Genomic DNA, 16,586 nt, shown 5'->3' on the forward strand with positions numbered 1-16,586 from the left:
TTTTGACAACACAGATTACGTCATTCATGAGGTGGAAGAGTCAGTGGTCGAAGTGAGACGGTGTGCCATACCGCCTCTGATTTGTCCGTGATAAAGGCATACCGCCTCTGATTTGTCCGTGATAAAGGCATACCGCCTCTGATTTGTCCGTGATAAAGGCATACCGCCTCTGATTTGTCCGTGATAAAGGCATACCGACTCTGTTTTTCCAGTGATCAAGACATACCATCACTGGAGAGTAGATGCTAAATACCTTTAGTAAATCCAGTTTTATACACAGTTATTAACGAATAGCTTTGCACGCAAAAAGATTTTATTTCTTATGTAGAAATAATTTCTAAGTTGACAACACCGACTTATTGTTACATTTTTCCTACCTTTTGTTTTTAAAATTAGGTGTCTTTGAAGAACTTCATCTACAGGGTTCCCACATTCTGGAGAATCAGGGAAAGTCAGGGAAGTGAAAACATGCCATGAAAAGTCAGGGAACGTAAATGTTCAAATGTAATACTCTAGTTCAATCTAAAATGGTTTCCTCTCTATATCAGTTGTACAGATTGACATTTGAAGAAGACAACAATAATATAGCATTCCCAGTGATGACAATGATGCAGTATTACTATTACGTGCTGAGACAGTGTGTGTGAGACAGAGGGGGGGAGGTAGATCATGTAAAAGCAGAAATCGAAGTATGACTTGTCATCTTCGTGGGCATCGGTTTTAAGACAGAAAAACTACTGAAAAAACTAAAAGCGTCAGATAAACTACTTTTCAGGCTTGACTGTCGAAACATTTCGTTGGGCACAATCAAGAAGATTGTGGGAAGGAGCACTCTGAAGTAAAAACTCGTACGTGGTCTGTCAGGTTTGGACCCCAGGCTACAAAAGAACAATCTAGAACTTGTTCAGACTAGGAGGAAACACATCCTACAAACTCTGCCTGAACATAATAGAATAACTGATTCTGCAACTGAGAAAGAAAACTATCAGTTTATGTATTATTTCTGTACTGAAATTCAGGAGTCTCTTGGCTTCAGAGAATATGAAGAGATGGGCAGCATCAGGTTAGATGATTTCTCTGCAAAACTATTGTCCAAGAGATAAGAATATTCTGACTTGTGTCATGCTGTGAAAATATTTAATTTCATCCTACGGCAATACTTCCAGGGTGAGTTCTTAGTCAATAAATATGGCTTATTGTAGAAAACCAAATCGAAGATTCTCTGGTAAAACAGAGGCGGGTGCATGATGCAATTATATACACCTACTACTAAAGTGTAGAATCTGTTTCTGTTGATCGAAGAATGCTTCTCCCAGTTTGTTCAGCTTGGAGACGCTGATGAATACCTTAACTCTTTAATGGGCAAGCATTGATAGCATTACCATGAAAATATTTAGTTTGCTTTTATAGTTGAACCATGCCTTCTTGATCATAATTTCGTAATTTTTAAAGTATTTTGTACTTTGGTTACAAAATGCAGGGTGTTTATTTCAAAGCAACATTGCCATAAAATAGGTGTTGTGTGTAGCTACTGAGCAGCATTGCCCTATTATGGTAAAATATTACAAGAATACTCTCAGTAATTAGCAACAGTTTCGTTAAAATATTTTCCTACAGAGCAAGAAATCACAAATAAAAAAATAACGTTCGCGGAACGTAGGAGATAAAGCTTCTATAATTCTAAATTTGACTATCCCCTGTTGACAAAGTTTAGAAGTATCTAAAGAAGTGACCCGCAAATCATGTTTATGAATATTGTATGAAAGCAATAATGTCAATTAAATGATCACTGAAGTTATAATTCGTGCAGATAACTCAACAGAATGCGATGTTGCTTGAGAGCAACACTGCCCACTAAAGGGTTAAACAGAAGCGAATCAAAAGTGCAGGGGAAAGTAATCAAAGGTTTAAAAAGAAAACTAAGTACTGAAGTTAAAAAGTTGAAAACAAAGAAGGAACAAATGGAATTACATTACAAGCAAGACCAAGACGCTCTCGTAGAACTAATATAAGAACTGAAAACAAAGCAAAATTCTGTTTAAAAATGTAAATGTGAGAATTAACATATCTCAGAGTTGGCAATATTAGGACTAATGGTGGGCCACGGTGGCTTAGTGGTAAAGCGTTCACCTCTGGTTCATGGTGTCCTTGGTATGATTGCAAGTTGCGCAAGGTGAACTTTGTGGTGGACAAACGCCGTGTACGTGGGTTTTCTCGGGGTTCTCCCGTTTCCTTCCACTTTCTTTATTCCACCATTTCACTCATTGCTAATCATCACAGTCTCCTTTAGCCTAGACGGCAGAACCGTGGAACGTAAAACTTAAAGATTTCATTTCATTTCATTTTAGGACTGATAGTATTAGGCTGAGGGAGAGTTGGCAATATATTCTTCACTGCACGTTATATTGCTTTTATTGTCTTTTCAACCCCCAAAAAAAGTCTAATTTGCAATGCCAAGGTATACGGTACTGTATCATGCATATATTATTTATACTTACATGATAAATTTTGTGTAAATAACAATTACTCATATTGAACATAATAAATATGTACATGGTAATTAAAGGAGTGTGTTGGAGGGGTATGAGGATGGAGGAGGCTGTTAAAAAGTGTATGATAGAACTTACCTCATATCTTCCCATTTATATTCAAGAATTTATGTCAGAGAAAACAAGAATTTGTGTCAGGGAATATCAGGGAAATCTATCGTCACTTTCTTGTGGGAACCCCGATCTAGTTTATATTTTGATGTGCCATATTGAATTGTTTCTTTTTTATGTATGTGTCTGTCTTTTTGCCTTAATGCATTTAAATGTGTTTTGAGCATGAACGGTGTTAGGGGTTGTCTGTAGTGGGGGCGGATCTTCCGGGGTTTGCAATACCCTCAATCGAGTGGGGAATCCGGCAGTTTTCCTACAGGAAATTATTAATACAAAACCTCTGTTTTTGTTCATTTTCGTGTATAATTCTCTATAATGCAACATAAGGGGATATTCTCTTTTTTTTATTTTTTCAGAGTTGTTGCCGGGGGATCAAAATCTCTCCATGTCCCTAACCTCCGTCTACAGAGGAACTTCCCAATGGATGTTGCTCATTATGTAAATAGAGATGCAATCTTTAAGCAAAATACCCTCGCTGTATTTCAACATTTAGAAAGGCGGTATGTCAAGTCAAAATCGACATAAAACATACCGCCTCTGCTTTTTTTCCACTTTGAACACTGGTAAGAGTGGTTTAAAGCACAATGTGTAGGCTTCTACAATGACGGTAAAGTTAAGGAACGCTAGGAGAAGTGTGTAAATCTGGGTACATAGAGAAGGGTTAACACCTACAAATTACAACCATCCCTCTATCCTGATTTTTTACTATGATAATTAAAACTTTACAATATCCCGTCATATTTCGACCTTTATATCAAATAATACTTCAATTATTTTACATTTAAGAAAAAAGCTAACATACTTTATAACCATGCACGGTAATATGTTTTCCGCAAAATATGTTTTGCAAAGGAAACAAAACAATAAATACGTTTTATTCACAATTCAGGTTGACAAATACCGATTACGTTTTATTAAAACAATGCACTGTTAGTATATTTTACTTCTAGAAAAAAATACTGTTATTAGACAGAAGAATGTTTTGTTATTAGAACACAACAACGTATTAGTAATCGAAGAGTCATTTTCAAGAAATGTGTAATTTGTTTCTTTTGTAAACGACAGAAGGGCTTTCCTCTAATTACGCACTGAATTTTTGACTCATATTTCAGAGCTAGGCTTACATAACGCTTCCAGCTCAGTAGAATCAATTGTCCATTGTGTGATTTCGAGGTTAAACAATAATATTTTGAATTGTTTTGAATATTGTGTCGTGGAATGGTTGAAAACGTATCAGATTCAAGAATCCGAAAGTTAAATATATATATATATATATATATTCTATTCTTAGAACAGACAATTCAGGTGTACTCATGTGACTAACTTAATGACGCATGTTGCTCCGCAGTGGTGAAATAATAATAATACAATACAAGTACGCATTATAAACTGTGTGTTCCATTAGACAAGTACAGAAGTCAGTCATTCCGGAAGAAACAGTTGACCAGTGCAGAAGTGCTTAGCAGGCTTGGAAATGTCAAAGAAAGCAAGTGTAATTCCCGAAGGTATTGAGGGTCCGTACAACGAGGACCAACTCCTAGAGGATGAAGGAGCTGTGAACCAACCAAAACTTGAAGGCATCGAAGGTCCGTACAAAGAGGGACAAATACTAGAAGATGAAGGCGATTTGGGCAATGGTGACCCAGCCCAAAATCCTCCAAACATCGATACTTCATGCAAAACAGAAATTATTGAAGCTGAGATCAATGAGGATGCCAAACCCGCAAAGGGAGGAATCCTAAAAAGCAAGGACAATGCGAAAAGAACAGGCAAGAAGGAAGTGGCTATCGAGATGAAAGATTTGGAGACTATAGAAGAGGTAAATTTTATGATAGACGGTACTTAGCTCGTAGCTAGGACTTTATAGAACCTGTTGCGTAGTTAAGAGGCCTTCTCACTGCGAAATTTGAATACCGCTAATTTAACAGTAATTATATGATATCTTCAAATATATAAAAGATAATCAAAGTGTGAAACAAGAGCTCCCTGGACAATATTATTTTGCATGAGATACCGTTATCACGAGTCTCCTAGTAGCTTTCCGTTTGTAGCCATTTAGAAACGCGAAAATAAATGCCGATTTTCTAAATGACTGGAAATCGAAAGGAGATAAGTGAGTCGTGATAACGGTATTTCATGTAAAATAATTTTGTCTAGCGAGCTCTTGTTCCAGTTTTCGATTATCTTTTATCTATTTGAAGATGTCACATAATTACTGTAAAATTAGCGGTATTTAATTTCGCCGTGATGGGGCCTCTTAATGCCCCTGGAGAGAAATGTTCTAACCTACAACATTTCTGAATCATCTATATTACTTTTCCTTACATTATCTCCTAAACATCAACCGCTCGATCCTTCTTACCACTGCAACCTTAACTGTACATTATCTCTTGATATCTCAACCAAAGTACTATACTTAAGTTTACGTGAGAATGAGGTCATATGCAGTGGCGGGTCTTTAGAGAAGTCACGTCGGTAAAAATTACAGTTTTGTCAGTGCAAGTTGAAATAAGATAAGTTATCTAATGTCCTAATACACCAGAATAATATAGAAGAAATAGTACATTAACGAATCTATTTTCTCTTAACCAATGCGACTTCCCTCAATAGCCGCTATTGATCATAGGCAACTTTGCAAAATGGTACATCTCTGTACTTAATAAACAATACAAGTTATTATAAAACTATACTAATAGCATTTTCTGTACAGAATTCATTAGTGAGAGTCTTCGTGTATTGTTCATTATATAGCTTCAGGACGCAGTGGTTTAGCAGTAGAGCCCTCACTCCTGGTGCGTGGGGTCCCTGGTTCGATCCCAGCTCGCACTAAGTTAACTTTGAGGTGGACAAACACCATGTGTGTTGATTTTCTCGGGGTGCTCTCGTTTCCTCGCACTTCCGTTATTCCACCTTGCATTCATTTCTCATCGTCACCGTCTCCTTTACCCTAGCTAGCATAACCATGGGAAGTAAAACTTAAAGTTTTCATTTCATTTTCATTAAAAGTAAATCTAGATTTTCAGTGCTGAAAGAATGTAAGAGCTACTTACAATAAGAATTAACTAATTCTAGCCCAGAATGGTAGAAAATAACGGCTTAGTAACTGCAGTTATTTTAATGATAATAATAAGCTCTATTTGATGTTACCTTCAGTAACAACTCATTTCTATTCATGCAAAAAATATCCTCCGTAGGAAATGTTCTTTCAGAATCACCTAAATGCGTATACTGTTGCATGATTTTTCGGGTCGAAACTTTTTTTTGATGATGATGATGATGATATTCGATTTATAAGCATATTTCATTTTTACATATTCACCTCTGGTGCATGGGGTCCTTGGTTCAATCCCAGCTCGCGCCAAGTGAACTTTGTGGTGGGCAAACACCCCGTGCATGGGTTTCATCGAGGTTCTCCCGTTCCCTCGTACTTTATTCATTCAACCATTTCATTCATTTCTCATTATCACCGTCTCCTTTAGCCTAACCGGCATAACTGTGGGACGTACAACTTTAAAAATCCCTTCCAGAAAGCTACTCAGCAAACGTAATTTTTCCTGAGATACCAAAACAAAATGAAAGTTGTCTGATAAAATTCGGTGGTCAGGCTCTAAAGCTACCCGTAACTGCAAATGATTAATACAAACGTTAACGAATCTCCTTAGATTTGTTTTGTCCTGTCTTCATGTCTCACGTATTCTTGCACTCACGCGTTTGCATTTTGAAGAATGCATGACACCTGAATTGAATCCTGAATTGACACGGAGGTGGAGAAATATTGGCGCTATGCGAGTTCTAGACTGGGCAACAATTTTTGCTCACCTCCTACTCCACTTCACGAACTTTGACATTGTTTCTTTCTTCACATGTGAGAAATGTGAACATGCGTCGTAGAAAGAAAATTAAACTGGAAGGTAATGTAGTACAGGAGCTAAAGTAAGGATTTTTAAGCTGACAGTACCCGATAAACTCTTCTTGTGATTTTTTTACTAGTACGAAACCTAACAATGGCTTTGGACACGGTGATTATAGGACAAATTCGCACTGTATGCGTCTTACTCTAAAGAAAAATATTTAATTACGTATTCTTAAAATTGAGAAATAAAGAAAGTAGAAAATACTTTAGTAATAATCAAAAGAATTAGGTAAATATTCTTTACATGCTAATGTATGGTTGTTTCGAATAACTAATGAATCTATCTTAAAAAATGCTATGTGTTTGGCAAATACCTAGGTATAAAATTAACCTGAGTCGTAGGGGAGGCACGTGTTCGAATTTCCCCTCTCTGACTACAGCACTATTTGTAGATATAGAAAAGGCTTTTGACAACGTAGATTGGAATATCACGCTCAGGGCGTTGAAGAATCTGAAAGTTGCTTCTTCAGGTATTCAGAAGAAGAATATACCAATTTTATAGGAACCAGACAACCGTTATAGGAATAGATCAGAATGAAGCAAGAATAAGTAAAGGAGTATGGCAAGGATGAGGACTTTCCCCTCTCCAGTTCAATGACTATATAGAACAGGCTATGAAAGAATTATTCGGTAAAAGCGAGACAGGAGTAAAAGTAAACGGCCAGGTTTTCAGCACAATAAGGTTTGCTGATGACATAGCATTGATAGCGGAAAACGAAAAGGACTTGCAAGAAGCACTTTCAAACTTGAACGACCAACTGAAAAAAAAACACGCAAAATAAAGATAAATAAGAAGAAAACCAAAGTGATAAAGTGCACAAAAGCAGGACAGGAAGAGACAAACCTATGGCTAGGGGGAGAGAAAATCGAATACGTTAAGACGTTCCGTTATTTAGGAATTCTAATATCCTCGAACGGAAGAACTGAAAAAAGACGTAATTTCTAGAATAGCACAGGCTAAACAAGCATTCAATAGAAAAAGAGGACCGCTAACATTAAGAAATGTGTCGTTGGACGTTCGTAAACGATTTATTAAGAGCCTGGTATGGAGCTTGGCGCTTTACGAATCAGAAACGTGGACATTGAGAAAAGCTGAAATATCTAAGTTGGAAACATTTGAAATGTGGTGTTGGCGCAGAATGCTGCGCATGTCATTAACCGAAAGGGAAAGGGATGAAGACGTACTAAAAGGAAGCTAATGAAGGACGACAGATCATGAAGATAATAGGAAAAGGAAGAAACAGCATGCTTGGCCATCTTATTCGACACATTGGATCATTGTGCTGATAGAGGGACAGGCAGAAGTAAAACCAAAAGGAGGAAGACCAAGGATGGAATATCTAGATGCAGTTACGAAGAAGAGGCCTTATCAAAGTATAAAACAACTCTCTCTCAAGAGAGAAATTTTTAAAATTTCCATATTGTCCACCAACCTATGGTTGAGCTGAAGACTACAGCACTGCAAGGAAGTATTTATGAATTGAATGAGAACATTCGGTTCATGAGTTATGGAATGAAAACAATACTAAACAAAATACAGTAGAAGTAGAAAATCCTAACTGATAGGGACCACAGGTTCAGATTTTCAAATTGTTCGGATTTTCGAAAATGACCAAGAAAATGTTATTCAGGCTTAAACATGCTGTATGCTCTTTTATCGATACAGTGGTTATAATGTACATACAGTAATTATAATACCGTGGGCAAGGCTACCTATATTTAATGTTTTTGAAGAACCTGTTCGTACACTAAATTACACTGTTTTTGTAACTCACACTTAAATTTTAACTTGTTTGTTGGCTTTTGTCTTTATTTTCATCACATATTCTTCACAGCCTTTCCTTAAGTTTTCTAACATATCATTGATTTTGTTCTCACAAGAGGTCAAGAAGTGGCTTCGCTGAGATCCAAACGAGAAAATTGTGTTTGCATTTGATATACTATAACTAAACGAATCCCAAAGTTACACGTGCCACGGGGCGGAATATCGTGAGTTCGAACATATGTTATAATGTAAAAGCTATTAGCTGGCAGAATAGTTTGAAACTGGTCATTTGTTCAGAAAAGGTTGGGTAGATGGAAGACTCGACGAACACGTATCCCATTATTTTCAAGGACACACTTTTTGGGGTAAAAATGTTTGCCCCAGGGTCCCCCACAGGGTCCCAGAAAGGTCCAATTCAAAAGTTTCAAATGGCACAGGGGTTAAGTAGCATATCATTTAAAAGCTGTTTCGAAATGAAAGAAGATGGAGCAAGTCTCGACTCTCTACGACAACACTGTGCAAAATGGCGGCTTGTCAATATAAACAAAAACTTAATTGAAAAGTCCATGGCCACCCCTATAAATCGGGAATAGTGAGGCAAGTGTTAAAACGTGAAAGCACGTGTAGCATTATTTTCAAAGTATAACGATTTAAAGTTAAAAAAAAAGTATTGTCCCATTGTCCCCGCAGGGATACAGATGGGGCCCAACTTAAAGTTTTCAAATGGGAAGGTGTGTTAAGTAGCACATCGTTTGAAAGCTGTTGTTAGATGAAAGAAGATGGAGCAAGTTTTGACTCTACGACTTCCCTGCTTTTAGTCGACATTTAATTTCATCGTGGATATGATTTTCCTCTGTTAATATTGTCCCTAGATATTTGAAACTATCCACTTTATCAAAAGTTTTATTTAATATTTTAACGCATCCACAATTTGCCGTATTACGGTCCCGACGCACTTCCATGTATTTAGTTTTCTCTGCATTTACTTCTGAACCCATGTCCCTTCAAGAGTTTAATAAGATCTCTGCATTTATTTCTATTGTTCTCCTATCATCCCCTATTAAATTTACATAATTAGCATATGCCATAACCTGGTGAATACCGTTCAACTCTAGGCCCTGGTTGCTATCTTTGATTTTCCTTATAGCGTATTCCAGAACAAAGTTAAATAATAATGGCGACAACGCATCTCCTTGTTTCAGGCCATTCTCGACGTGAAAGCTCGTGGACAAAAAATTTCCTACCCGGACTTTACTTTGGGATTCATTTAAACATATCTTAATTAATCTAATTAGCTTTCTCGGTATTCCAAGTTCTGTAAGAACGTTGTATAATGTTTCTCTCCTAACCGAGTCGTACGCCTTTCTAAAATCAATAAATAGTACAGAACATACATACATATATCTTACTCATTTATTTAAGTATTAGCATTTCCTTGAACCTATACTTTGTTGCCATATCTTCATTATTTTTTATACTTATTCTTACCCAACTTCAGACCCATTCAACTACACGGCTATTTCTTACTTTTCAGTTCGAGATTTATTTTCGTAATCTTCAACAGGAATGGAATAGGTCAGTAGGTCATGGGTCAAACGTTTCAAGTGGATCAAGATTTGTGAGTAGATCAGCGATTTGTGGGTCAACAAGACGTGACCCATTCCGAACTATTACTCACCGTGACCCGCTCTGACCCACTGACCTACCACGATCCAGTGCATTGTAGACTTCATCTTCTGAACACTGTTCAATTCGTCTACGTTTTACTTTCAAGGCCGCCTTTTTTCTTCCTTTTTCATTTGTTCCTATTTACTTACCCGAGACGAATATATCTAACAAGAAAATAGCAAACTTTGGTAAATGAACTTTGGGGCCATATTTAGCGAGGTACTAGTGCACATTTAAAGTGTTAATATTACAAAATGGGAGGTAGTAGTAATCTTACATTCCCCCGTCAGTGTTTACTCACTCGCTATAAATACTGACTAAAGAATGTAGATCAACCAAAAGGACAACAGTCTCCTACATTAGTTGACAGTTAAAACAAAAATAAACAGGATTGAATATCATTCGTAAAGCAGAAAGAGAAATGAGTACCTACGAACTTTTTGCCAAATGTGCACTTTGACTTTTCTCGCCTTCTGCTGATAGCGGCATTCTTCACCAGTAATGCTGTGGGTGTGATAAGACAGTGTTACAACTAGATGAAATAAACGAGCTTGAGAAACTTGACTGGACTAACCATTCATGCTACTTTATTTTACTTCACAACAACGAATTTCGAGTTTAATTTGTGAACAAAACTCTCCTAGAGTATGACGTCATTACTTAATACTTTGACCCCCTGTTCTAAAAACTACAAAACGCGCTGTTTTTGTGTATTTTGGTGTACTAAAGGAGTAACTATTCCCAAAATTTCAGACTTGTTAAATTCAGGCCGATTGGAGATATTGGACAGTGAAACATGCCGCATTGGGATAATTCCCCAACTTTACATTTTTTCTGGTCTTTGGGAGAAGCTACAGATCTGCAAATTTTTGTATATAAACTTATGACCCTGTATTGTATGCATACACTAATTCAGACTTCTACGTCAGTTGTTTCCTTTTCCCAAACATGTCTTCAATGTCCAAAAATGTTGATACTGTAGATCATGATTTCACTCCTTTTAAGTGGTTTTAGACAAAAATGTTAAGAGGATAAAGTTTTAACTCTACCCAAGTTAGAGACGCCGATCAATTTTCATTTCGGTAGGACCAACTCATGTGGAAATATTGAATAATCCGTAAATGCCTCAACTCGAGAAAACGCAGAATGGCGGCAACCGCTGGGTCGCCATGTGATGTTGTAAAAAGTTAATTAATTGTGGTTTTGAAGTACTATTTTATTTGAACAAATTAGATTTTTTGGGGTGGTCGAGCGTCACATACTTGATCGCTTAGAATATATGTATTCCTCAAACTCTTGCGGAGAAATCGCCTCCTCTTGCTCCCCTAAATGACGCCCCTGGCTAGAACTGTCGTAGTTTACCATGCTATTGTCGTCGGAAATGTTTTAATTTAAACACGATCCTGAGCAAATTTTCCACATAACTAGGAACCCACCACTATCCGCGGAAAGTATCTGGCAGACTCAATACGTAATGTTTGAGCTAGATTCGGGCTTCGTTCGTATACGCTAAAAGCGTACCCTGGGTTCTACTGGAGCTTGAGGTTCAAAAGTACTAATGCCATGTATTGTATTCATGGTAGATTGATGCTGTCATTGATATGAAAAGGTCAAAGTTAGCACCAAATCCTTTTTTCATGGTAGAAATGTATTCTCACCTAAGCTATTGGCCCCGCACACGCACTCGCTCGAAAAACAGTAAAAGCATTCACAGGCCAGCCATCCAGAGTGAAATTTTATTTATTCACACAAGGCAAATGCAGGAAAGGTACCTCACACAATTGTCCCAGGTCGCTTCTTCCTTCCCCATCACTTTCTTCCTCTCCAATTCCCCGGAGTGTATAATCGCCGAGGGACGTAATCTGTCCTACGCGACGGACTAACATGCCCATAGATGCTGACACTCCAGAAATCCAATTCTTAATCCGTAACTACTGACCCAGTAATTAACTTTAGTTACAGGTGCCGCAAATTAACGGATTTCCCCTGACTGATCACGACCAAATTTCGTCTGGCCACCAAAACCATTAGCAGCCAACTTTAGCAAAATTTTCGAAAAACACGTGGTTCAAGGATCAGAGGTTCTAAATATTTTTTGACAACTCTCACTGCATCTCAAAATACTTACTTTCTTTATTTTTTTAAACCAACAATAATATAAATTATACCAGTGTAAAAATGTAGGATTTTCTAAAGTAACGATTCAATGACGTGTCCATAGTTAGAGCCGCTGGAAATGATGACTGATAAAGTCTTCCGTAAAAATTGATTTTATAAATTATTAAATGCTTCTTGACTTTTAGATTCTAAAAGTTCGGGACACTAGTTGGGAATCACAGCCTTAGTTCAATGATCACGGAAATAAAACTTTCTCCGATAGAAGTCATTGCACCAAAGTGAAGCCTATGAAATTTTTCATGCATACGTGCTTTGCAGAGTTGCATAACTTCCAGCAACTTTATTTCTATTCAAGCTATCCACTGCTTTCTCGGAGTATCTAACAAATTAATAATTATTTGTGTATATAAATTTGGTGCAGATACGTTGAACTGTATGGAGGACGACAGAGGTAAAGCGATTAGCTCTGCTTCATGAACTCTAATTCAATGCCCGAGCAAGTAAGTTTGTGGTGGACAACATCGCGTTCGTGGATTTTTTTCGCGGTAATTCCACATTCTCATTTCAAAAGTTGTTCCATCATCATTCACTTGTCTTAATTATCTGTCTGCCTTGGCTGGAAGACAGGGACGTGGGACGTTAAACTGAAATATTTCATTTTCTTTTCAGTGAAATTCTACACCGTTACTTCCAAAACAAGCCATTACTTCGAAAACACTTATGATACGAACTCTTGTTGTGTTTGCTGTCTCCCCCCGAACTTGCACAACAGCAGATTTTCTCACTAGGACATCTAGTAGATTGCGAAATATATCTTTCAATCCATTTCACAGTCGGTTGAACCAGTAGACAATTTAGTCGAAGGTCTACACAGTCGGCAACTGATGTTGATTCAATTGAATTGATCGTAAATTGGGTAAGCAAAAACTCCTCTTTAAACTAGTGGTGGGCACAAAAACCGGTTCGTTTTATGACTGAAACCAGTTTCGGTTTTCTCCAAAACCGGTTATTGGTTTTCACCCGGTTCGGTTTCGGTTTTCTTCAAAACCGGTTTCGTGTTTTTCCAAAATTTGTTCTATTTCTGACCAGAATAGTGTTTCGTTGTTCTCCGGAAACCGAACCGAATCCGTTTCCACAGAAATAGTTTTATCTGTTTTCCGAAAGTTTTCACCGAACCCGTTTCGGTGAAAAACGAACCGGTTTATGGAGAAAACTGAAACGGTTTCGGTGAAAAACCGAACCGGTTTTGGAGGAAACCAAAATCTCGGTTTTTCAGGTTTCGGTTTTTCTAGAAACCGGTTTCCGGTTTTGCCCATCCCTACTTTAAACACACACACATACACACACACAAAATAAACAAAAGTAAATGATTTTTCCAATTGTTAAAAAAGTTAGTTACAGGGTAAAATGTTCTCTTCAAAGTGTCAATTACTTTTATTTATTTATTTATTTATTTATTTATTTATTTATTTATTTATTTATTTATTTTGTTTTCACCAAATTGAGGAGAACTGACAAGTAGTTCTGAGATTTCTTCTTCCCAGATTCATTTAAGGAACAAGTCATCAATTGGTTGCAAACAGATTTTTCTTAGCAGTTGATAACTCTAATTAACATGTCGTTCAAAGCTGGTCGCTACACAAGCGATACTGCCTTCGATCGCAAACTTAAATGATCGCAAACAGCACGAACGTTTTTTTTTTCAAAAAGGAACAAGGAATATATTGCAGTAATAATTTAAAATGATATGTTTTACGTAGGGTATATGGAAGCTCCTAATCATTACTCTGGTAATGTATGCCACTTAAAAAAAACACACACACACACAAGACTTTATATTGATTGGCACGAGTCGAGCTAAAACTCGACTCGACTCGGAAATCGACTCCAATTCGAGTCGAGTTTTGAGTTGAGTCAAAGGTATTTTTTTTCGATTCGAATTCCGAGCCGAGTCACTGTTTTTGAGATCGAGTTTCAAGTCGAGTCTAGATTGATAAGTACCTCGCCCATTCAGCTCGTTTTAACTCTTTAGAAACCATGGCCTGATTAGACTGGAAAGCTAAAATGATGAGAAATATAAGTAGTAGTGTGGAATACTTCTAGTGTTGCTCACGACAGGGGTGCACTACTAATGTCTATAATGAGACAACAATAGATTTTTATAACTAGACAGCCTCCAGTGTCGTGAGTACCAACGTAAGTATATACTGTAATTCATACTATCAAGGCTGAGACCTGCACAGTCGAACTTTTGAGCCCAACCGGGTAGTGATGTCAACTGCTCAGTTCAACTGACAACAAAATAGCGCCTTCTCGCTTGGGATCAGCCATCGACTCGGCTCAATTAAGCTGATCGCTCGAACCGGCTCGTTTGGGGTAAGCCATCAGCTCGGTTCAGTTCCGATCGGGTGAGCCATCGGCTCGTGCCGGCTTGATTGGGCTCGGCTCACTTCTCAGTTCGGATCGGTCGAGAATGAGCTGTGAGCCGGGTCGCTCTAGCCGTTAACAACTTTGAACGCAGGCCGAGCAGTTTTGAATATGTTTGGCATGTACTCTATAACTTTTAACAATTTTTGACTCGTGTCCGAATACTTGCTTCTCCTTAACTCAAACCCAGAACCTCATGAACAATGTTGTTGCCTTCTGAAATCTTCTCGACGACCGAGATCGGCAGTCAGCTGGTTTTTAGTATTCAGATACAAACCACCTATCTTTCATAGTTATACAAGCTGTTGTAATAATAATAATAATAATAATAATAATAATAATAATAATAATAATAATAATAATAATATAATTTGTAGTAGTAGTAATATCATTGATAATTATATTGTCTATGTAGGATACTTGAAGAGAGTACTTGAAACTACACACGGCACTTAACTCAATTTGACTCGTTTTGGCTCGACTTGACTCGAAACTCGACCCAAATTCGAGTCGAGTTGGAGGAAAATTTTCAAACCGAGTTCTCGAGTCGAGCTCAAAAATGTTTGTTTCGAGTCGAGTCGACTATCATATAAAACTCGCTCGAACTCCTCGTGCCTATCTCTACAAACTTATGATTCTTGTATTTTAGGAACGTTTTTATTTTATCAACATACATGTAATGTTTAAGTCTAAATATGTATTTTTTTTTTCCTCTAATAGGTGAATGAGGAGGTGATTGAAATGGAGGCTCCAAATCCTGACAACCCTACTTCCAACGCCCAGGGCCCCACCAATTCCAATCCTCAAGGACTTGTTCCTGCTGGTCGTCAAGGATTCCCATGGAAATGGCTGTTGTGGGACAAAGCTAGTGGCGTTCCCTTTTTCACCATTATTGGTTTGCTTATTTTTTGGGCTATACTTTACGCTTCCATGGAACCCTAAAGAAACTGCATTCAAGGTTTGGTTGAATGGGAAGTACAAACAAAAACAATAAAAAATAGATGTTGTTAGGAAAATATCTGTGATACTGTTCTAGAGATGCCTTTATTATATAGAAATGGTTGTGAAAGTGATTAACTAAAATTATTGTTTGAAACTGTTCTTGAAACCTCTGTATGTTGACTGCTTCCATAGAATTGCAAAGATTCTAACCTTTCTTTTTATTTCTATAACTCAGTCAGGGAAGTAAATATTTCGTAGTCTTTTTTTAAAGTACTTATTTAGATAAAAGATTAATTAAATGAATAGTATAACCTGTTGAAAGAAAGAGAAAACGACATTGTCGTAAAAGATCATACAGTTTAAACTCGAAAATTAGAATCAAAATGAAAGAAAGACATTGTTTATTTCCTATTGTTTGCCTTATTACTTAGAATTGTGATTTGATTCCGACATGTTATTGTTGAGTGGCTCTAGTTTGTTTAGGTAGTTGTCAGTCAAAGAATGTATTACCAAATTATCGTCTTCCAATAAATGTTAGTATTCGTTTCAGACCAAGTATATATTTATTACAGTTTTAATAATAGAATTGAGCAAGATAATTGACTGGAAATGAAATGGGGCAAAACGCAATTCAAGGGTACACATCTCTTACCGTGATTTTCATCAGAAGATTTGCTTCTTCCTTGAAGATCGTTCCGCGTGAATGCTCACATCATCCTCTGGTGTGTCAGTCATACTTGAAGGGACCATTTTCACATGCGAATTATACAATCCCAAGGGGACACATTATTAGAAATACAATTCTGAATTTTGGCAAAATTCCTATTTAGTATGCTTAATTTTTTATCCTTTAATATCCTTATCCTATTTAATATCCTTAAAATATTTAATATCCTTAAAATATCTAATATCCTTATCCTATTTAATATCCTAATGTAGGTGCCGTGTTATTGAGTGTGTTATTGTTTACCACGAATTATACATTTTTTATTATCGTAAAAAAAAAAACGTTTGGGTACATTTTCTACAAACAAATACAAATGAGGATTTACCCTGACGCCATTTTGTTCTGCTTAACGAGTTCTATTGATTA

At 37.0% G+C, this 16,586-nt stretch overlaps 1 protein-coding gene across 1 annotated transcript; it reads left to right on the plus strand.

Annotated features, from left to right (window-relative positions):
* The first annotated feature begins 4,061 nt into the window (after positions 1-4,061).
* Positions 4,062-15,599, plus strand: LOC145673833 (uncharacterized). Its single transcript, XM_081743604.1, has 2 exons — positions 4,062-4,479; positions 15,272-15,599. Exons 1-2 carry the CDS (start codon positions 4,135-4,137, stop codon positions 15,491-15,493), a joined length of 567 nt encoding a protein of 188 aa, XP_081599730.1. The 5' UTR covers positions 4,062-4,134; the 3' UTR covers positions 15,494-15,599.
* Positions 15,600-16,586: the final 987 nt, after the last annotated feature.

This window comes from Thermobia domestica, chromosome 17 (assembly GCF_964235325.1).
Source record: "Thermobia domestica chromosome 17, izTheDome1.hap1.1, whole genome shotgun sequence".
In the NCBI taxonomy this organism is placed as follows: domain Eukaryota; kingdom Metazoa; phylum Arthropoda; class Insecta; order Zygentoma; family Lepismatidae; genus Thermobia; species Thermobia domestica.

Excerpts from the sequence above, each read along its gene's own strand:
- LOC145673833 (XM_081743604.1), top strand. The coding sequence starts at position 4,135 with ATGTCAAAGAAAGCAAGTGTAATTCCCGAAGGTATTGAGGGTCCGTAC. Across the intron at positions 4,480-15,271 it reads ATTTGGAGACTATAGAAGAG|GTGAATGAGGAGGTGATTGA; the intron begins GTAAATTTTATG and ends TTCCTCTAATAG.